The sequence below is a fragment of the Formica exsecta genome, unplaced genomic scaffold, assembly GCF_003651465.1.
Source record: "Formica exsecta isolate Colony F162 unplaced genomic scaffold, ASM365146v1 scaffold353, whole genome shotgun sequence".
Lineage (NCBI taxonomy): Eukaryota > Metazoa > Arthropoda > Insecta > Hymenoptera > Formicidae > Formica > Formica exsecta.
Window position 1 is genome coordinate 410,797 of NW_021850780.1, and position 21,673 is coordinate 432,469.

The 21,673-nt window shown below is 36.2% G+C and overlaps 4 protein-coding genes across 6 annotated transcripts; 2 read left to right on the top strand and 2 right to left on the bottom strand.

The window, feature by feature from the left end:
- Nucleotides 1-445: 445 nt before the first annotated feature.
- LOC115238710 (calcineurin-binding protein cabin-1-like) lies at nucleotides 446-12,877 on the bottom strand. 2 transcript variants are annotated; one of them, XM_029812752.1, is made up of 20 exons: nucleotides 12,748-12,877; nucleotides 10,794-12,355; nucleotides 10,534-10,698; nucleotides 10,245-10,433; nucleotides 10,034-10,177; nucleotides 9,771-9,951; nucleotides 9,576-9,700; nucleotides 9,279-9,471; nucleotides 9,036-9,189; nucleotides 8,792-8,939; nucleotides 7,927-8,694; nucleotides 7,468-7,843; nucleotides 6,694-7,398; nucleotides 6,517-6,618; nucleotides 6,136-6,412; nucleotides 5,755-6,008; nucleotides 3,834-3,997; nucleotides 3,431-3,701; nucleotides 2,775-2,903; nucleotides 446-2,697 (listed from the first exon to the last, which is right to left on the bottom strand). In XM_029812752.1, exons 1-20 carry the CDS (start codon nucleotides 12,829-12,831, stop codon nucleotides 838-840), a joined length of 7,851 nt encoding a protein of 2,616 aa, XP_029668612.1. In that variant the 5' UTR covers nucleotides 12,832-12,877; the 3' UTR covers nucleotides 446-837. The 2 variants fall into 2 exon arrangements, with proteins under 2 accessions (XP_029668612.1, XP_029668611.1); XM_029812751.1 differs by having other exon boundaries at nucleotides 6,517-7,398.
- LOC115238718 (inosine-uridine preferring nucleoside hydrolase-like) lies at nucleotides 3,557-5,707 on the top strand. 2 transcript variants are annotated; one of them, XM_029812764.1, is made up of 6 exons: nucleotides 3,557-3,690; nucleotides 4,118-4,204; nucleotides 4,421-4,625; nucleotides 4,767-4,944; nucleotides 4,997-5,235; nucleotides 5,312-5,707. In XM_029812764.1, the coding sequence occupies exons 2-6, from the start codon at nucleotides 4,140-4,142 to the stop codon at nucleotides 5,618-5,620; spliced, it is 996 nt and encodes a 331-aa protein (XP_029668624.1). In that variant the 5' UTR covers nucleotides 3,557-3,690; nucleotides 4,118-4,139; the 3' UTR covers nucleotides 5,621-5,707. The 2 variants fall into 2 exon arrangements, with proteins under 2 accessions (XP_029668624.1, XP_029668625.1); XM_029812765.1 differs by having other exon boundaries at nucleotides 4,767-4,938; nucleotides 5,312-5,702.
- A 173-nt stretch (nucleotides 12,878-13,050) lies between the features above and the next one.
- On the top strand, nucleotides 13,051-15,255 carry LOC115238721. Its single transcript, XM_029812767.1, has 5 exons — nucleotides 13,051-13,206; nucleotides 13,469-13,560; nucleotides 14,549-14,686; nucleotides 14,797-14,885; nucleotides 14,995-15,255. The coding sequence occupies exons 2-5, from the start codon at nucleotides 13,545-13,547 to the stop codon at nucleotides 15,106-15,108; spliced, it is 357 nt and encodes a 118-aa protein (XP_029668627.1). The 5' UTR covers nucleotides 13,051-13,206; nucleotides 13,469-13,544; the 3' UTR covers nucleotides 15,109-15,255.
- On the bottom strand, nucleotides 14,209-21,123 carry LOC115238713 (nuclear pore complex protein Nup160 homolog). The gene is made up of 14 exons (XM_029812754.1): nucleotides 20,882-21,123; nucleotides 20,147-20,460; nucleotides 19,953-20,070; nucleotides 19,293-19,822; nucleotides 18,385-19,209; nucleotides 17,877-18,307; nucleotides 17,524-17,745; nucleotides 16,725-17,407; nucleotides 16,300-16,650; nucleotides 16,031-16,213; nucleotides 15,761-15,927; nucleotides 15,447-15,677; nucleotides 15,255-15,358; nucleotides 14,209-14,605 (listed from the first exon to the last, which is right to left on the bottom strand). The coding sequence occupies exons 1-13, from the start codon at nucleotides 20,964-20,966 to the stop codon at nucleotides 15,257-15,259; spliced, it is 4,242 nt and encodes a 1,413-aa protein (XP_029668614.1). The 5' UTR covers nucleotides 20,967-21,123; the 3' UTR covers nucleotides 14,209-14,605; nucleotides 15,255-15,256.
- Between the last annotated feature and the right edge of the window lie 550 nt (nucleotides 21,124-21,673).

Genomic DNA, 21,673 nt, shown 5'->3' on the forward strand with positions numbered 1-21,673 from the left:
TTTAATTTATATAATTTAATTTAAATAATAAATTTTTTTTGAATACGATAAATTAAAAGGCAAAACATATAGTCGAATGTTATCTTGGTATCGCAGCCAATAGAATTCTTTTTTTTCGCGATAAAGAAGTATAAAATTTATATATACAAAAAAAAAAGAAATAATCTCTTATAGTATATATGTATATATTATATGACTATATAATATAGCATTTTAATATAACAAATCTAAGAAAAAACAAATCGTTTGCATAAATTAGCTACATCAACTCATTGCGTTAGTTATTGAGAAAATAATATGTTTTTTGTTGATATCTAAACAGATGACATACAAAAAAATTAAATAAATACATAAAATAATAAGTGTTATTTTTAATTAATGAAAAAAATGTATATATGATCGTAACTTTGTAATTGAATAACATAAAGTCTTTTAAACACTTATAGTATATATGTATATATTATATGACTATATAATATAGCATTTTAATATAACAAATCTAAGAAAAAACAAATCGTTTGCATAAATTAGCTACATCAACTCATTGCGTTAGAATTTTTTGAACAATTTATATAACTGATTTATAGTTCAATTTGAGGCTCGAGATTTTTATATACGAAACACACAACATACAAGAGACTAACACACCGAAATTATTTAGTAAATGTGTTATTTTCCCTTGTAATGTTATTGCTGTTGCGTAAATAATGTGACTTGTCTCATTCCAATGCAAGGAGTTAGCGATCAACGTTTCAGCTCAGCAACTACTTACGTTTTTCTTGAGAAAAAAAATTTATGTTATACACAAAGTGGGCCTACACTCCGTTACGGCGATTCTTAATCGTCCAGTGTTATAATTTCGACGCTATCATTAATAAGTTTGTCTTGTGTCTTTTTATTCGAGATGTTAGTGGGCTTTCCCCTCGATATATCGTACACGGACATACAGTCGGCGATCGTCGATGGCCTAGATGTTTCCGGGTTCACTTTTTGCGGCACTACACTCAAGGACGAGAGATTTTTCGAATAATCCAGGCTGGGCTTTAACTGCGACGGCTTTTGCTGCGGTATTATCTCTAGATGAGAATGCTGCTGCAATTGTGATAACATCGAGAGCGCCTTAACCGTGCTGCTCTGAGGAAAGGCAGCCGAACTCGGTAGCGAGCTCGATGGCACGTCCATCGCCGCCGTCGATGGTTTCGCCGACTTGTTGCCAGCAGATGATTTCTTGTAGCTGTGATACTTGACGCTCGCGACAGTCTTGATACTGCCAGATTGCGGAGCGACGACAGGACTCACAGAGATGCCGCTCAAGTCCGGTGGTATAAAAGGCGATTGCGACATCGCAGTGGAATTTCCTGACGGTATCGCGTTTAATATACTTGGAAAATTGCCAGGCATTGACACGGGCATTGCCGTAGAAGTTTTCGCGGCTGCCGTCACCGTCTTCGTTGTCTTCCTCACGTTAGGATGCACGCTCGTTTGCAAGTTCGAGTAAGGTCGCTGACAATTCTTCTTTGACAATAATTTGTGTTGTAGCGACGTGCCAGATCGCGACACGTTCATGGGTAAGTTCACAGGCAGCGTCTGCTGTTGTTTCATTATCACAGGCGCACCCATGGATGCGTGGGCAATTTGTGGATTCGTCGTCACGACACCACCGCCGCCGTTATTGTTCTTCAAAGGCGAATGCGACAGTGACGCGTTGTTATGTGCGGGTTGCGGTTCGGTCAACGATTTTGACACGCGTATCTGCGGTGCGCTTATCTGCTTTGGCGGGCTGCTCTTCACTTGCTGAATGATGGACGGTTTGAGCAGAGACATTTGCGCTGCCGCCGTCACCGTCGTATTTGCCGAATGTAACATCGGTTTTGACGGCGATATCTGAAGCGATTTCGGAATGTGGACGGGATGCAACGCCGCAGCCGAGTCGGTCTGCAAGCTCGGCTGCTTGCCGCTAGGCTTCGTCTTGTGATGAGATGGCGGCTGCTGCTGTTGCTGCTGTTGTTGCTGGCTCACCGGCGTTATGGATATATTAGGTCGATCCTTTGTCATCGACATGGTTGTGCTGGTTTTGGCAGTCGTTTGATGATACATGGGCCGCGACGTCGACGCCGTAGAATTGCTCAAGCTTAACAACTGTTGTACTGTCATAGAATCTAAAGATCCTTTCAAATTACTTAAATTACCGATATTACTTGAAGTATTGACATTGCAGCTGGATGTACTCATCGTCGAGACATTACTAATACCAGCGGTTATTGTAGTACCCGGGTTGTTTAAACCGCTGGCAAGATTGTTTAGTGATGACAAATTGTTCTGATACTGCCTGAGGATATCTTGATAGCTTCCTACTTGGTTCAAGTAGCTCATAGCCGATAAGGGATCCATCATATTGGCGCCCAGTCCACTGGCCAGTATAGCCGATAGCATGTTCGCGTCGACTAGAGGGTTCATGAAATAAGGATTTATCATGGAACGATTTGGCCCGGATGTGCCCATAAAACTCGTAAAGTTACTCTTGGAACCGAATTGATTCATCACATTGCCGCCCTGCTGTATGGCATGCTGCAGATACTTGTTAGCGTTAGGCGGACGTCCCCTCGGACGTCCGGTGGATATTAAGTTCCTATGCGGTTTGCGATTCTGCAAGGTCTGTGGTGATGTCGAGTTTACTGGTATCTGCGGTATGGCTGCCTGTGAGATGAATCGTTTTTAAGATATTGATACGATCGTCATAACTTACAACAGCAACGATGAAGAAGTTCGCTTACTGGAATAGTAGAAGTAACTTGAGGTTGCACGTGACTGCTATTGCTGTTATTAATCGATGCAAGTTTGTTCGCTTGTATTTGTCGCTGACAACATTTGATAGCGATATCCAGGACATTTCCCTCCAGATTCTAAAAATCAATGCAAAAATTATTGTGTTGACATTTGAAACTATTGCAATTGTTACCTAATATCTTAAATCTGAGTAAAAAAGATGATTTTTAATAAATAGCTTTAATTATTTAACTCGCTCCTCGATCCTCTCGAAAAGTTATTTTTAATAACATAAAGTAATGTTTTACAAAAAAAAAAAAAATGTAAAAGATTTTTTTCCACATAAAAAGATTTTTAAAATACTTTTATGCGAATATTGCAAGATGATCTTTTACCGTTATAAAAATGTTTTATTTTGTCCATAAAACTAATTTAATTTCTATGATCACATACAAGTGTGCAAACAATAATCTGATAAGATAGAAGAGATCCGATAAAAGATAAGACAAAAGAGAAGATATATACATACAAGTCTGCTTGTTCAAAAAATATATGCAAAATGCAATCACACACGAACAGAATTAATTTCTATAGTCTAATTATTTAGAGATTATATATGTATACACACACACACACACACACACACACACACACGCATACTTACTTTATTCCCTATGTACATTTTATAAGTGTCCGTCAATAATGTCGCAAATGTTTGTATAGTCGACTCTTTACCCTGCAGGTGCTTTTGTACAAGTTGATATGTTTCATACACATCAAGCAGCACTTGCGTTCTGGCATCTGTTCTAATAAGGTGAACGCTGTCGATTGTGCTTGCCGAACCCATTGCCTGAACTCTGCTTCTGAGCGATTGTTGACATAGTGTCAGAGCTTGTCGGGATAATTGCTCTCTCTCGGAATCACGTAAGTATTTTCTAGAGAAAAAAGTAACATTAGTTTTTTTTCATATTATTTAAGTTTTTGCACGATAAATTTTATTAATTTTTTAAGAAAGAAGAGAAGAGAAAGAATAAATTAGTCTTTTAATTATTTAATTTTAATCTTACTTGTCTGAATCTGGAATTTTTCCGAGTTGTATGCACAACTGCATCAACATCCGACTATCGTTACTTTCCTTTAATATCTGCATGAGTAGCGTCACGCATTTCGACATGTGTGAGGCAAAGCTTCCGGGTCTGTCAATTTCATTGATCGGTATATGCCATACTCCCTGGAAATCACATAATATTAGAACATATACATCAATTATGCATCACATAATTTGATGATATAAAATAGAAACGTTTGCTCCAATAACTTTGTATATTAATTTCATATATTGCAATTACAGAGCATCAGGATAATCGAGGAAAATGGTTCTGATTCATGGCATATCTGTGATTATAATATTGTTATATATACTCTGTCTTATCACTAGGTAGTAATTAACAATGATTATCACCATAATCTATTACAAATGATAAAATAAAAGAATAGCTCCATATCATCTTAAAAATTTTTTGACTTTTGAAAATAAAAATAAAAAGTATTACTTAATATATTTATCTAATAAAATAATATTAAAGTATATATTATAGAATAATTCCATGTCAAAAGATATGATAAAAGAATAACTTCTTTAAAATTATCAAAGGTATTGTAATACTACGCCTAGAAAGATGATAATAGATACAGATGCTGGAGGAGATGATGCTCTAGCAATAATGTTGGCTCTCATGTATGAGACCAAGACACACGACATCGAAATTCTAGCTATAACTGCTACATATGGTAACACATACTTGAAGAACGTGGAACAGAATGTATTAAAAACTTTAACAATTGCTAATAGAAGCGACGTAAGTACATACTTGATAATTGAAGGCTTTTGACTCACTTTGTTCAAATTTTTACAATTTAAAGAATTCAAGAATTTAATTAACACAATGTGTGTTAACGATTATATCATGATATAATTATCTCTTTCCAAAATTTTGCAGATACCCGTGTATAGTGGTGCCCAAAAACCATTGATAAATATATATGAAAATACTAATTACTTTGGCAAAGATGGATTTGGAGATTTTAATTTTACTAAAACTATAACAGCAAAAGTGGACAAATCAAAACACGCTTCTGTATTACTTGTAGAATTAGTGAAACAATATCCAGGTATATGTACATATATATGTTTTAATATAAATATTCAATTCGTTTATAATTTTTGTAGGTGAAATAACTATAGTTACTCTTGGATCTCTGACAACAATTGCTACAGCAATCGCATTAGAACCTAATTTTCTGCATTTAGTAAAGCGACATATTATAATGGGATCGAACATTGACAGTAATATAATTGAATTTAATTTTAAACAAGATCCGGAAAGCGATTGGATTGTATTGAATAACACCAATAAACCTAGTATTATATTGCCATCAAACACAGTATATGCTAATTCTATTTCAAAAGTAATGTCATAATATTTATATAAGCATACGTGGATTATATTGATCTATGAATCATAGAATATTATTTGATACACAGGAAGAATATAGAAACATTTATAATAATCTGGATATTTCTATTGCAAACTTTTTGTATCAAGCTGAAAGAATCGGTTTGGAAAAAACCGAGATGTGGGAACCAGCAGACGGAATCGCTATGGCAAGTGCGCTACAACCGGAAATGATAACGGAACGTTGTAAAACTAATTTAAGACCGGTAATCGCCGGTGATGCAAGAGGTTCAGTTGTGAAAGATATAGATACGAATAATCAAGTCTGCAATGCAGAAATTATACAAAACGTTAATATAACTATATTTAAAAATCTTCTATTAGAATATCTTTCTTAACAGTATTGATCTAAATTGTGGAATTATTATTATGCTAAATTCATTTTTAATTTTGTATTATATACAAATGTTCATATATTATTATATTATTCATTATATTATGCATACTATTAATAATATATATATATACTTACATTAAAAAAGTTGGTACTTCTTCTCTCAGCGAAAAGTCCTTGAAAGGTTTGTCCAGGATAAAATTGACAACTGTATGTCCTTAACAAGAGATCCTTGCATTTCACGGTATCTTTCGCCTTTTTATTGTTAAAGAAAAAGTGTGCGAGTCTATAAAAGGACTTATGATGTTCGGCAAATCTTAATATACATTGTTCTAAACCAGCTAGACAATACGCAATTAATATCGCTACCTCTTCTTCCGGCATATGTTCCTCTAAAAGTTAAAATACAATAAAACACAATATATAGGAATCTCTTTTTTTTGCACTTTAATAAAATATGATGCACAAGCTATAATAAAATATAATGATGAAAATAAAAAGTAGTAGTATATAATTTACCATTGTCTACATTGGCAGAATCTTTCTTCTTCTTTTCTGGGTCACTGTCGATAGATTCAGTATCGCTATCGCTAGAACTATCGCTGTCAGAACTATCGTCACTACTGCTAGATTCTTCACTACTACTAGAGCTCGAGTTATTTGTCTCTGTAGTTGTAGTTGTAGTTTGCGTAGTTGTGGTGCTTTCTTGAGAACCTCTTCTGCTCAGAGTCATTTCTTCATTTGCATTGGTTTGTGCTTTCCTTTTCTCTTCCATCTTGTCTTTATTATCTTTTCCCTACCAAATAATCAGAATAATGCTTGTATCCATTGATTTCAAACACTTACACATTAACAAAGCATATTGAAAGAAAAGGAAAAAATAAGATTAGATAAACGTACAGTAGTTTGCAAGTCTTCGTTCTGCAACCATTTGCCATCGAATCTTCTGGTGTCCTCATCATCCGCGGAAGATTGCTGGGTTTCCTGGCTAATTTCCATTGCCTGTTTCATAAGAGCATCCATTAAATCTTGTACATTGTCAGTCTTTCGTTCAGGATCGACTGTTAATATATTTACTGAAATTTTTTTATTCTCTTCTGTTTTTGTCTGCGATTTTGTTTTATCAGCACTCTTGTTTTCCAGCATCTTCTTTTGTAATTTCGGTTCGTTACTTTCATCACTAGACACAATCATCACATCATCACTCGTTTTCTCCTTTCGCGATACCATATCACAAACTTTGGTAATTAAATCGTCTATTAAGGCTACGACGTCTTGCATCAATTGTAAATGCGAAATGTTACTTAATTTTATTTTTTTCGTATTGTCATGTGACAGTTCATCAGGAAGTCTCTTGCGGCTTTCAGACTTCCCCATCTCCATCTTAACGTCGGAGATTTTGTTCGATCTATCTATTATTTCTATTTCTTCAATACTATTTGAGCGTCGACATATCGTAACTACGTTCTTATCCGCATCCATTGCACTATCGGCTTCCTTCGAAATACTTTTCTCAACATCAGCGTTCTCCTCCCTTTTCTTTTCGTTAAGTTTGGACTGATACTTCATAAAGGGTCCCTCGGAGCAATTTTTAAGGTGCCAATTGAACAACTGACCCAATGATTTTTTCAGCGGTTTACCCTCATGTTGCTCCAAATACTTTAGTATACTAGCATGAATACGGTAATGAACTTCTAGTGCTTCTATAGATAAATTCTGTGGACTCTTGTGGCTTATTCTACGCGGATATTGAGCGTTATTCTCGTATAATAATTCACTAGCCTAAAAGTAAACATTAATGTCAAAACTATATTGGTAAAAAGAGAAAACAGCATAGTAGACAAGACTGACCTTTGCGTAATGTTCTAAGAATATGGGAGGATCTTGATTTTTCTTTTCTGCGACTTTACCGAGCATATATTGATAAAGCCATCTCTCGTCGTGCTGTATAGTCGGTTCCTCGATAGTTTGGCATATTCGATTAGCGGACTCGAAGCACTGATCCGCAATCTCCAGCATCTCCTCCTTTCTGGTTTCCAAAATTTCGAATCTCTCCATGCTCAATGTATCGGTCTCTTGTTTGAGCAATCGCGAACAAAATGAATGAACTATATAAACGAAATTTCCATACTCTGTCCAAATGACAGAATGGCCAGGCGCCAGCTCAATAGCGTGTTGATAACTCGATTGTGCCATTTTTGCCTTATTGAGAAACTTATCTTTTCCTCTAAATGTAATAGAAAATATATATATAATACATATAAATGATACAGAAAAATAAAATTTAGGAAAAAAAGAAACGATACTTACATAGGTCTGTAATTGTTCAACCAATTCTCTATTATACTGCCTGTCGCCATAGCTAGACCTGCCCACGAATTTAATCCCTTCGGATATAGACACAGATCTAGTAAATAATATCGACAAGCGTGCTCCCACTTGTTGTTCTTGAAATAAAAATCACCTAGTAAATAATAAATCGTAGATATCGCATGTGGTAGAGGTTTCACCACGCTCGGCATTTTATCCCGTGCGCCGATTATGTATGTCGTCATCTCATCTACTATTTGATTTGGGTCGCTCTCTCGCGGGATTAATCTCATTATTCTCTTAAACAGTATTTCCGTATCCATGCTGATGGAGAAAGGACGGGGAGACTGAAAATTGGGTAACTGCTTCGGTTTAGAAAAGTCGAATAGCAACTGCGCTCCTTCCCAGGTTAATTCCATTTGCGGCACCATGTGATCCTGTAGATACTTTGGACGTATTTTGTTGACCCTGTTCGGATGACCGTACAAACAGAAGAATATTTGTTCCAGATATTTCGTGAGTCTGTTTTTTATGGAAGCGTACAAGGGAGTTTCGAGCTGCGGTATAATGAGATTCATGATGAAGAATAAAAGTTTTGCCTCATTGAAACAACACCAAGAGTGTCTGCCAATAAATTCGTGGGCGGTAAACAGAATCATGATGGACGGTGGGATGCCATCGTCCTCGTCATCTGATTCGGAATGATGAGAACCGTGCAATTTATTTTTGTAAGGGGATTCGACCTTTGCTCTTTCCTTATCTTCTTCACTATTAACACACCAAAATTTTACATTGCAATATATAATAATATGTATATATGTGAATATATGTATGTGTATATATATATTGCCTGACACAAACTTACTATTGTAAAATATAATGTAACAGGATCCAGGGTAGAACAGTCTCCAATGGCATTTCAACAGCATTCTCTGGTACATCTAATTGATGACAGACAATGTGAACTAAATTCTGCACCAATCTCGACAGACGAGATTCTGGCAGATATTTTACTGAAATTACAATAGAAAAATATCATAAAAGAATATTATATTGCAAGAGTTTCTTATATAATGTATTTTGTAATGTACTTTGTAATGTAATCTTACCAATGAATACACTAACTTCGATCGTACAAGCTTCCAATTTTTCAAGTGCCATTACAATAGAACTTGTCCACTTCTTTTGTTCAGCTTCATCAGACGAAATCAAGTAATTTTGCCATGATTCATTGAGACAAGCTTCTGCCCAAACATAACATTCCTAAAAGTATTTCATCAAAAATTTATTATTTTCTTACACACATATATTGATGTATTGTATTTGTTATTAACGCCAGTAACAAGTGTTACCTCATACTGTTGAAGTTGCCATAAGCTGTCGAGTAACATGGTTAATTGTCGAACTCTGTCGACGATGTTTTCATTAGTTATCAACAATTTGTGCCTCTGTTTGGCAAATTTGAAAGTATCCTGTAGTATGTAAGACAGTTCCGCATATTTCTTTTCATCATATAAATGTTGAATTTCGCCTAATTTTTGACCCCTAAATGATTACAAATTAAATTATAATATCTCAATATTTAATGTATTCAATATCTTGACAATAAGTATAATATATATTAGAGAATATCAAGATTGAAAATATACCTCTGAATTGATGTAAGTTTGCTCTTTACGAGTTTGGCACTGATTTGAGAGTTATTTTTACAATTTAATAGCCTAATACATGGACTTGGGCTTTTACTTTCCATCTTTTGCAAACGATTCAATAACTGAAAATTCATACTTTATAGTTTATAATAATATACCATTTCTTTTCGATTTTGAACAAACATTTCTTACCAGCTCTAGCGTCTCTATGACTATGTCTATATCACCTTGACACAGAAAGATGTTAGCTTTAAGCCATAGAATTCTCAGTAAGATGTATAAGTTTTCGTCATTTAAGAGATCTTGTCTAACGCTTGTAAATATTATATGTCCTAATTCTTCTGCTGGCATCCCAGTGCCAAGTTTATCCAATCTGCAATAACAATTTCATATGCAAGAAGCTTTTTTATAAGTAACGTAAAACTTGTAAAGATAAGATATTATCGATGACTTACGTAGGATTTGGCAAAGTATCCGGTTTATTATCCAGCCATCTATCTGTATGAAGCTCCCCAAATAGCAGTGTCATTTCGGTATCCAACTTTAAAATCTTATCATTGACATCTTCATCGAATGATGACAAATGTGGAATATGTTGCCTAAATAAGATTGGTTAATCCAGATTTTTATCTATACACACAGTGAATAATCTTTATGCATATTTACCTCATAAAGACATATGCTTGTAGATAAATATCCGACATTCCTTTCGGCCACATCTGATTCCATTTGGTACACAGAAATTCTGTAAATTTCGCGATAATTATCATTAAATTACTTTTACTGCTATGCTGATTTATAAATGCGTCCACATCAGCAGTTTCTGCCTCTGTCCCAAAGTATTTCTGCTGTTGACTGTGCGACATAAGATCAGAGGTTAATAATTTCCTATTATATACATTTATTATTATACATTTCCTATTATATTTCCGAGCAAAAACTAAGCTATAGGCACCTTGAGTCAGGGCTTGGTGATTTTGAACTTTCCGAACTCTTAAGGAGTTCCACATTAGTACTATTATTCTCTTGATTCGTGAATAACTGGTACATATCCATTGTGTCCATAGATTCGTCGAGATTTTTAGTGACATCATCTTTAGTCAATCTTACTCTATCGGGTCTGTACAAAGAAATTATATTTCCATAATTATAGAAAATTTATATCTCTAAGCCACATAATATATATGCGTATTTAATTACTGGATGTGTGCATACAATAAAGTACTAGGGAATAATCTTCTAAGTGCTTCCTCCAATTGAACATCGTCCCTCTCTGCTTCCCGTCTGTTTGAACCTCTGACTCTCGCGGATCGTCTCATACTGCTGCAGCTCCAGGCCCATTGCTGCAGAAAGCACAGCGCGCTTCTGCGCCTTTTCTTCACCTTCTGTCCCTCCTCTTTCCCATCAGTTTTCTCAGAGTGAGTTTTATCGTCTGTCTTACACATCGCGTCGCTCGCTTTCTCGGCACCTTTATCAGAAACCTTATCATCGCTCGATTTATCGCTTTCTTTGTCGCTAGATTTCTCATTGGGTGCTCCATTATCCGTACTGTAGACATCATCTGTGACTTTGTCGTTCTCTAATTTATCGATATTCACGTCCGTTTCGGATTGCATCTGTTCCTCTGAATCCATGTTCTTCGTTTCGCTTTGTTCTTCGCATTGCAAACCGTCTGTGTCGGACATTCTCAGTGGATCTTCATCTTCAATTATTTGCACGTCGGTCGAACAAGATTTTTTGTCGTCCTCCATTTCAACTTCCATCGCGGTATCCGAGACTGTGTTGAAAGCCTGATTGTCGTTTGATATTTCGCAATCTTCCGTCTCGATCTTGACAGATTTGCCGACATCATTTTCTTCATTCGGAGTTGGATCATTTACATTCTGCTCATCTACTTCCATAATGTTAATTTCTTCAATCTCACATTCTTTATTCGCCGTTACATCCTTGTCATCAGGTTTTCGAACCGATAATACAATTCTACTGACAAAGTTCAAATCATTTTCAGTGATATACCTGTGCATGTCCAGTAGACTTTCTCCGAGAGCCAGCCACGTGTAATTTATTAAAGGCATTCTCAAAGTCAATTCCGGCAATGGTTTTGGCATAAACTCCACTTTACAAACCTCTGCCCATTTTATGGAAACTTCTCTCGCTTCTGTTAATAACTTGTCACCCAATACGTGATCATATTCGGTATATAAAGGTGGATCTAATTGCCAATCGCTGTTGTACAATTTATAACATTCTTCCATGCATGGAATGTCTTTAAATATCCTATCGCGAAATGCCAGACCTTTCACATAATTAGGATCCATTTCCAATGCCACAGAAATATACAACAGACAGTTCATATAATCAGGAACAGCATATAAGGCAGTTATTAAATTATCCAAGCAAGGCCAATGATTGGAATTGCACTTTAAACCCTGCTTAAAGGACGAACAAGCTAATTCTAAATTGGAAATCTTCATAGCTAATGTTCCAATCCTATACCACAGCATTACATCGGAACCATCCAAGTTTGCAGCTTCCCAATAGTTCTCCACAGCATCCTTGTAATTCCCGCAGGCTGTTTGAATGGCACCAATATTCTTGAAGCAGGAATATTTCAAAGACAACATTGGTCTTGATCTGCCATCTGGCACTTCGGGCTTCTCCACTTCATCCAGCAATTCAGTTTCCAAAAGATCCTTAAAAATAACTAACGCCTCTTCTCGTTTATCCTTTTTCAACAAGTCCAAAGCTTTGTTGTATTCCGTTAGTGCTATTTGTTCCTGGAATAAATTAATTGGCATGTTAATATATGCGTCAAGTACATTTCCTCTTCAACTTTTAATTTAATGCTCAATGCCCTCATTATCCGTAACTTTATTTATATATAATCTCCAATATTAAAAACAGTCCACTAAAAGGTTAAAAATATGAATCACGTGCACCGAATGTAGGAGACAGATGCAGATCCCTACGTACTCGATTGTCAATCAATTTGGCTCTTTAAATATTAATCCGTCACATTTGAATAAATCTCGTATAGAAATGTATCGGAAAAAACAAAATTTTCTTTCTACGTTATAGCAATGACGTTAAATGTTGGAAAATGCGCAAAATGTCGCTGATGTTTTGAGGTTATACGCGAATGTAAACAGAGCGTAAATATTTCTCATACTTGCGCCTCCTTCGTAATCGTGGGTACATCCTCCTCCTCGCTCTCCTCGCTCGACTCCTCGTTGAGCGCCGATATTTTAATCATCCTCTGCTGAGAGATTTTCGCGCGGTATCAACGCCTGCATACAAAAACGTCAACAAAAGCACAGACGCCGGTTTTTTAATACGCCGCCATATCACATATCACGGCGAATGCCGCGCATTCTAGATTCTAGATGACAAGATCGTTGAGCAGCATCTGCTGGTTGGAGATCGTTGGAGATGATTCGATCAGATGGCGATTGCTTTCTTTTAAATAGGTTTTAATGTGCCTCCAGTGTGTGGCATATAGCTTTTTGAAATGACGATTGTATTATAATTAGAGCTATGTTTCATCAGTTGTACTTTTGGCACCTTTTTCCGTTCCTCCTCTTTTTTTCTTCTCCGTGAAAGAAGCCGGAGTGTACATTTATTCTTTCTGGTAAATGCAACTAAAACGAAAAAAAAGCACACATGTTTGAACTAGAAAACCTGAAGGATAAACTTCAAATAATCCGTAATTGCAAGTGTAATATCTCCCTGCACTTTGAAGCAATTGAACTTTCAACTTGTTTATCTCTAATTGCTTGTCTTGCTCGGTGATGCGTACACGCATATGACACAAATAAAAGGGAAATGTTACTGCGCTTTACGGCCACATATGTGTATACCGTTGATTAATCCAGGCCTGACTTAATTTACAGTGTAAATAGGATGCATTCGTACAATGGTATTTCGTGATCAGCGATAACAGTAGCCACGCGTTAGCGTGCAAAAATAATGTCTGTGCCTCGAAGTGAGTACCCCTGTATTCGTGGAAGCCTTGTATCTTGTATATCACGTTACCGGTATACCGTATTGCGATTTGTTGTTCAACGAATTATCGATATTGTTTTTTGTGTAAAAACTATTTTTTATAACGTAATTAAATCATATATATGCCATTGTGTTTTACAAGTAAAGGGCATAAAATTTAAAATACAAAACAAGTGTTTCTTGTTAAACTACGAATGTCTTCACCGTATACAATATATATGATTATACGTCGTAAATTTTGTAAAAGTTTAGCATACACATGTAACTCTGTCCTATATTTTGTTCTTATAATAGTTTTAATCTTTCTAGTATATTAATATACGATAGGATTTTTATAAATCAAAATCACGAGTAAAAACTTTAGTAGTTTATGAACATGTAGTTACATTATTGTTGTCAACATTCAATAAGCAATCAAATTGTTTATTGATTCGAGTTTAATGTAAAAATGGAAGAATTCATTATTCTGTATAATAATGTCATTATATATATATATAATATTATTGTGAAAATAATCAGAATCAGTAACAGTCTTTCATGACAGCGCGTTATGTTGTTAGATTACAGAAGAGGTAAGGTTGCAGTATCAACTAGAAAAACTTGGCAGTGGTACTTAATCTCACCATACGAAAAAAAAAAATGATCTTTGAGATATAGAAAATATAATAATAAATATTGAGGTATACATATACAAATATAACAATAATTTAAAATTAACAAAAATACTCGACATTCAACAAAGCACCCTTACCATAAACTGTACTCTAACAAGATGTGTAAAGTGTAGTATAATTCATTTCTTGGCACTTTAAATCATTATACAAACAAATTCCCTTATTACATAGCGGAAAATTCACGTTTAACGAATGTACAAAATGAAAACTAATTTCAAAAACTGCAAATGATGATTTTTGATACTGTTTCAGTCGTTGTACTAATAACATAAATTGATAATATGTACATCGCAGGAGACCAGTTGAGGGGCGGTGGTATGCAAATGATAGATACACAGAATATGTCCAATTCTGTAATTGAAAGAAACAAAAGTATTATAACAAAATTTCCATTTCCCCTCTACAATAGATTTCATCAAAATTGGCGTGTAGGTGAGTCTGTTTTTATTGTATATGTGAAAATATAGTAGGATGCCGATTTATATATCTTGTTATATTTATAAAATTTTTTAGATTAAATTCAAAGCAATATTATATTATAGATCCTGAAATGTCGAGACATTATTGGACCGCATCTTTCTTCTTACCGGTAGGATCGATTTTTATTCTTGGAGTAGTCGTTTTGCTGATGGTAATGTCTAAAAATTTATTTGATCTAATATCTACATGATATTAAATTTTCTCTTTCGCTCTTTATCAAACATACAATCAAAATTGCAAATTTCATATGATGATTATAGGTATTGTTCAAACGATGTCCTCATACAGTAGCCGCGATTGTTGCCGCAATCCTCGCTATCATTATCATATTAACAGCTATAGTATCGCTTAATCATGAGCCAATTTACACTTAACATGTTTAAGCCAAATAATGATCGACTGTTATATTGAATAAATCTTTCTCTTTTATATACATTAAACTGTGAGAGTACAGAACTGATCGAATATTTACAAATTTTGTAACAATTGTATACATTGAATAAATAGATATGTTACTTACTACTAGGAGTGTTCACTCATCATTTTCATTTTAATCATATCTTCGGAAACACGTTCCGCTGTTTCTAGATATTTATCCAGCGTTGAATTTAATCTATCGTAGCTCTAAAACATAAATTGCAACATGTATTAAATTGTAATTTATTAACATGATATTAGTATGTAATTTCAGAGAAAAGTAAATTTATCATACCTCTATATAAGTGGAGTTTTTACTTAAGTATTCTAATTCATTTAACAATACTTCGATGGTATTAAACGGCAACCAGGTTGGTGGCGCAGTAGCCACTAATGGTGTCTCAAAACCAAAATGTTCTTTTCCGCTACCTAATGCCGCGTTAATATAATCTACAGCTAACTCGCTTGCTTCCACTAATCGGCCGGTATTCAACATGAGACGAAGAAGCTCCGAAGCGTTGCGTTTCTGCAATATTTATGTGAATATATTTTCTAGATAAAAGAAATAGAGAAAAATAAAAAAAATATTTCGATTAATGGATTACTCACTTTATACGATATCAATAACCATTGTGGTAGAAAGGCTCCATCTTGCAATAATTTACGCGCAACGGCCTTATGTAATTCACTGTTGTCGTCTTTTTCATGCTTCAATGTGAAGTATTCCAACAATCTCCAAGCGGTATTTGCAATGGTTGTATTAGATATTCCAATATCTGGAGAAGAATATTAATTATCATATAGCGCTTTATAGAGAAAAAATTAGACATGATTCTCGATGCAATAATAAGATGAAAATTATTAATGGCTAACATATACCGAATATATCATTTTGTATTAGCCAGTCCCAGGCATTTGGATCCTCGTGTTGGCTCAATTTGATGCATTGAGAAGTTAAACTTTCGAGTACAGAGGCTTTACTAATTTTAAATTCGTCGCACAAGTGTAGTGCTGTTGTGTACAAGCCAGTACTGCACAAAGTGATAATCAGCTCGGATGGTTCTGTGAACATACAAAAATATTTTCAAAATTAATCTCGATCGCATTTTCGTAGAAATGTAAATTACACACAATTAAAAGATGCTTACCAGTATGTGCGACTATATGCATCTCCGAATTGACTTTCGATATTTTCAATCTCGCATCTACTATATAATACTCTTTCTTGATATCATCCAATTCGAGGACTTCAACTTGCTTCTTTATCTTGTAATGCAACACTTCTTTTCCATCTATGTCTCTCTTCTTTTGCGCGTTCGACGAATTCAATTCGCCGGAGATGTTCTGATCGACAGGTCTTACGATCCATCTGTATTTTTCGCTTACATGATACAAGGCATTAATACACGCCAGTAAACATTGCGCTTGCTTCGCTATAATCGGTGCAGAATGAGGTTCCTGACTTAAACGCATAGCTTGTTCGTACATTACGGATGCGGCTATAAAAATATAGTAACAATATATAAATATAGTAATGATACTCAGTTACATACTTCAAATTACAAAAACTTACCTTTCCGCATGTTTTGTTTATTGACGTGAAAACTATATAAGAAGTTATAATAATTATTTTCCATAAGATCGACGCTTCTGGCTCTGCCCTCTACTATTCTCTCGAGATCCTCATACATATCGACGTAGGGAAAAGAAATTAAGTCTATTAACAATTTTTTCTCGAATAACGTTACGACCAATTGCCGTAAACAATCCACTCTACGTGCAGCGTCTGGATTTGCGTTCAGGCAATGGTAAGCTTCTGCGTGGTGACCTAGACCCAGGTGTTGCGCGAATATTATTGAATGGAGCGTCGGCAAATTTGGGTCATCCATGTCGGCGGTCGCTATAGCCGTCTCGGCAATTTCTATGATACAATCGGATGCGTTGTGTTCCTCAAACAATTTGATAACCTTTAGATAATAATGGACCAAATCCTTGTTTCTTGATGTTACGTTAGAGTTGAGTAAGGCGTCCACCAAAAATACGTCAGTCAAAATTCCATTGGAAGCACGAAGGAAATTATCGCACGCCTTTTGCATCTCTCCCATTTCTAGTAATGCAATGGCTAGGATAAACTTCCTTGAGGCGCTATTCCACTCGCACCACGTGTTCAGAAGTCTCACATATTCTTGAACAAGCAGGAATTGACAACTTGAGAGTAACCATTCGGGAAAGATAAAATTTCCGGATATCGGCCATCTAATTTCGATTATTTAAGGAAATGTGTATAAAGATACGTGATAAATCTTGAATCCCATATATATATCAGGGCTTGATACAATATATTAAAACTAATACGACTTATGAAAGGATACATAAGTTGCGCGATAAGCGTTACATGCGTCAGCATACTATAATGCCAAGGTATTAGAGTCATCGGATCCATATTCGCTTGAGCCATCAACATATGAGCATGTTTCCCACCACTGCTATGGATAAACAGTTCTAAGAGCGACAGGGATCGATGCTGCCTTTGTCCGACGTTGATTCGTGGATCAACGAGCTTCAACATGGAAAGACGCTGCGAGCTGGATTCGCTGGAAATATTTCATAGCTTTTTTTACACTTTCGTTGCATCGACATTTAAAAATATATGTGTAAGTACAAATTTACATGTACATGTACATACATATGTACTATAGTGAATTATTTAAGTAATAAAACTTACAGTAAGGATTGCGAAGGAGTATATGTTGCCGTAGATTCACATATCCATGTAACGACATAGTAAGCTTGAGTAAGTACAACGGTTCTCGGCGCTAACGATGATTTTATGGTATGCAAGGAACTCGAGTCAAATATCTCGGGACGCAATAATATGAACTGCTGTAAGATCAATAGATCTCTGCAGATGGAGAATCTCAAAAGCGCTATTTGCGTTATGGTTTCCGCAATCGCGGAAATTCCCATCTGGCTGCCGAATAGATGATTGACGTTTAACAAGATTCTTGAGGCATCGTGATCGTTCTCGAATTGCAGCTTACTCGGTTGTCCAAGATCGTACGTTAAAGCATCAAGCAACATGGCCATAGCGCCCGATATATCCTTGACACTACTTAGTTTGTGATAGAGCTCCGATTGGAAATCGAAATCCGATAGCTGTTGATAACATGCAAGTGATTTTTAGTCTAACAAAAAAAAAAAAAGAAGAGTAAAACTAATTATAGGATACTCACCGGATCGTCGGGTTCCAACATCAATTTTGACAGCAAATCATCGATTATAATATCGGGACTTCTAAGATGATACAAATCTCTCTCAATTTCAGTTTTAGTTTCTTCAGACAATTGTTCTCCCAATATGACCAACGCGGACATTAGCGTAATTAGATCTTGGCACGTGTCTTCGTCTTGCGATAGAACAGGCGTTGTTTTGAAACGGGATGTGTAAGACTTGTCGTTGCAAAACACTAAATGTTCTAAAGCTTCCATGGGTCTCAAAAGCGATAAGGATGATTTTTTCAATAAGACAATGCCGTAAACGCTCGGCAGTAACAGTAGACCTACAGGACGAGTACCGTTAGCGTGATATTGAACGACGCACGAATAAAATTTCGACCAGCATCGGTTAGCGATTTCGAGATAATCCTCATCCATAATCACATCCGCCTGTAAATCGGCGGAATCCATCACTTCCGCCTGTATTTCGGCCTCCACCGCCATACACACTCTCTCCTTTAAGACAGCCGGTGAAAAAGTCATTTCTGCTATTACGTTGGATCTTCTGTAGATACTTAGCGCTTTCGTGATGTCCACCAACGAGAATTGTCCAGGATGAAAAATGTAATTTATATATGCTTGCCTCGGATCGGTTCCAGGATCGGTTACAATGTAATCTCTGTCGCGCGCTTGTTCCAAAATTGTGGTCTCCCATTCGGAATTAATACGTTGCGTGCCATTCAGCGATAATTGTGCGTGCGTAACCGCCACGGCGTCCATGTCTGCCGTTCTCCACACTGCCCACAATCTGGTCGGTGTGAATGCAAAATCTACCAGGTGTTGCTATTTAGAAATAATATAAATTCATTACGTTCTCTCTTATATAGCGAAATAAACGAAAAATATATCGATGAAGATATACTCACATCCGGCGCGTATAACGTACATAATCTAACAAACTTGAATATGCCGTTATCTTGCATAGGCTTCAGAATGCTAAATTCGCATCCACCGCTGAATTTTAAAAATGTTCCGAGATACAATTCGTTATCGGTGCCCAGCGCTTTCCTCAAGACGTGACCTTGCGCGCTTCGAGACACAATGCGATTCTCGATTGCCGCGTCCATCACAGCTACGCACTGCGTCTTATTACAAGACCATACACGTACGTTACCTTCTCGACATAACGCGAACAAATACGTATCGCTACCGTAACTGTGTATAACGAGGGACATGGCAACGTGAGCTTCGGTATTACGACCTCTAAACGCTGTGGCTATACCGCTCAGAAATTTGGGCACTATCGAATCTTGTTTCAATTCACTGGTATGTACAAGACCTGTGAGTGAGTCGAGCCTCAGAAGTAATATAGTTGCTGAATTGTAGGCAAGAGCAAATAGTGCTTCTTCCTGTGGCAATGTAAGCCACGACGCTGCTGCATGGGGCACTGGAGAGTCTACGAGTCAAATAAAACGATCGAGTGAGCACCCAATATGCAAATAATAGTGACAATAATACATAAAAATAAATTTACTATGCTGTAAGCATATGTATAGAATATATTACATTATATTCTCCAAACTTACTTGTGGTTCCAGCGTTGGAAATGATGTGAAATGTATGAGGATCTCTGGCATTTTGTGCAGAAGCTTCACTGAATATAGACTGTACATTGAGATCTGTATATGTACCCAATAAGTTTTCCTGGAAGGAAATAAATTATTATTAACAAAGCAATATGCATTCAAAGACGAAAGTCAAAATATCCTTGTATACTCACTTGTTTGTGAATTTTATCTGGGTGAGAAAAGGTAAGTTTGTGAACACTGGAAACGGTGACAATCAGGATAATGACAGAATTAATTGTCTCATGAATAGAAATTCCATCCAAAATTGGGGTATCCGTAAATTTGTATCTGACTCGACAGTTGGCGAGATTAATGTCAAGACTATGCTCAATCAATTCGAGTACATCATGACAAATACGCCAATAAATGAAACGATTACGAGTAAAATACTTTGATGAGTCTCTGTACGAGTAACCGCCAGCCCTTTCTGGTACCTTTATATCCTGTAACGTACTTTGGCTTCCACCTGCAAAAAAAAAATAAAGTTATTACTATATCTGTTCCTTATAGTTATAAAAAAGCAACTATCTTGACGTCATCAAACTTTGTATTTATCATGCATTATTACGCGATTATTTATTAATTTTGTCAAAGCATTATGATATGTATATGTATTTAATGTGCAATCTCTTATAGCACCTGTCAGATTTGGCGCTTAATTTTTCTCAAAAATCCAGAAACTAATTTACAATAGAAGAGTAACAGGTAGATAGAGGTTAGAAAAGTTGTACAAAAAGACGTGACTTGCAAACGTCGTATAATATTTTATTCCGTGAGCATTATTATTTGTGCATCATCGTGAATAGTTTTTCAAAGCGTTCTTATGTTAGGTTACGAGAGAAATTTCGGTTTGCCGGGCCGTCACGTGGAGGTTAGGATGTGCTCACCTGTGTTCAGGGTGATCTCCTTCCATTTTTCCGGCAGAGTTTGATCCGGCACGACTTCGCGATATCCCAGCGGAAATTCCACCATGTTCCAATAATTTTCAAGATGATACAGGAGAAATTTATAGCGATTTGTTACTTTACATCACAGAAAACCGCCGGAAATTCGAGCGGATATCGAACGATTTTTGGCGCTCGTCTCGTGCTCTACGTAGCGTTGGTGTGTGTGTGTGTGTGTGGTGTGTGTGTCACCTATGTGTAGTATGTGCAGTGCTGCGTGTGTGTATGTACCGAGTATCTGATTCGTGTTTTTTTGCAAAAAAGAATCATGGTTATTCGAGGTATCGATCAAGTCCTCGAACTAGAATTCAAAATTGGCCAATCGCAGCGTCGCGAGATACATTTTTTCGATAGCTAGATAAACTGCGATTGGCCAAATTCAAACGCTAATAATAAAGTCATTATCGATATCTCGACACTTCGCGCGGGACACCCTGTAGGAGTTTGCTTGTATAGCTAATTTGTGTACTTGGAAAAAAAGAGTCACGTGGAGTACTTGTAGTAGCGTCAGTCGTATGAGGGAATGAATAGTCGCAACTCTACGCTAAAATGTCGAATAATCGGTAAATAAATATATATATCCGGAGACGCTCCTCGAACATGGCATATCATTCGAGAGATATCTGTGAATTAGCAATTACGAGCGAAATGGAGAAATGAATAAGCTCGAATGGAGCGACTGTAATTTTCTTCTCGACAATCCACTGGCTGGAATGTGACATGTGTACACGCTCG

Excerpts from the sequence above, each read along its gene's own strand:
- LOC115238710 (XM_029812751.1), bottom strand. The coding sequence starts at position 12,831 with ATGATTAAAATATCGGCGCTCAACGAGGAGTCGAGCGAGGAGAGCGAG. Across the intron at positions 10,699-10,793 it reads TTATTCCCTAGTACTTTATT|ACCCGATAGAGTAAGATTGA; the intron begins GTATGCACACAT and ends TTCTTTGTACAG. Across the intron at positions 10,434-10,533 it reads TCACCAAGCCCTGACTCAAG|TCAACAGCAGAAATACTTTG; the intron begins GTGCCTATAGCT and ends TATGTCGCACAG.
- LOC115238713 (XM_029812754.1), bottom strand. The coding sequence starts at position 20,966 with ATGGTGGAATTTCCGCTGGGATATCGCGAAGTCGTGCCGGATCAAACT. Across the intron at positions 19,823-19,952 it reads TTCCAACGCTGGAACCACAA|ACTCTCCAGTGCCCCATGCA; the intron begins GTAAGTTTGGAG and ends TTTGACTCGTAG. Across the intron at positions 15,928-16,030 it reads AATACAAAATGATATATTCG|ATATTGGAATATCTAATACA; the intron begins GTATATGTTAGC and ends ATTCTTCTCCAG.
- LOC115238718 (XM_029812764.1), top strand. The coding sequence starts at position 4,140 with ATGGTTCTGATTCATGGCATATCTGTGATTATAATATTGTTATATATA. Across the intron at positions 4,205-4,420 it reads ATACTCTGTCTTATCACTAG|GTATTGTAATACTACGCCTA; the intron begins GTAGTAATTAAC and ends AAATTATCAAAG. Across the intron at positions 5,236-5,311 it reads ATGCTAATTCTATTTCAAAA|GAAGAATATAGAAACATTTA; the intron begins GTAATGTCATAA and ends TTTGATACACAG.
- LOC115238721 (XM_029812767.1), top strand. Across the intron at positions 14,687-14,796 it reads TCATCAAAATTGGCGTGTAG|ATCCTGAAATGTCGAGACAT; the intron begins GTGAGTCTGTTT and ends ATTATATTATAG. Across the intron at positions 14,886-14,994 it reads GAGTAGTCGTTTTGCTGATG|GTATTGTTCAAACGATGTCC; the intron begins GTAATGTCTAAA and ends TGATGATTATAG.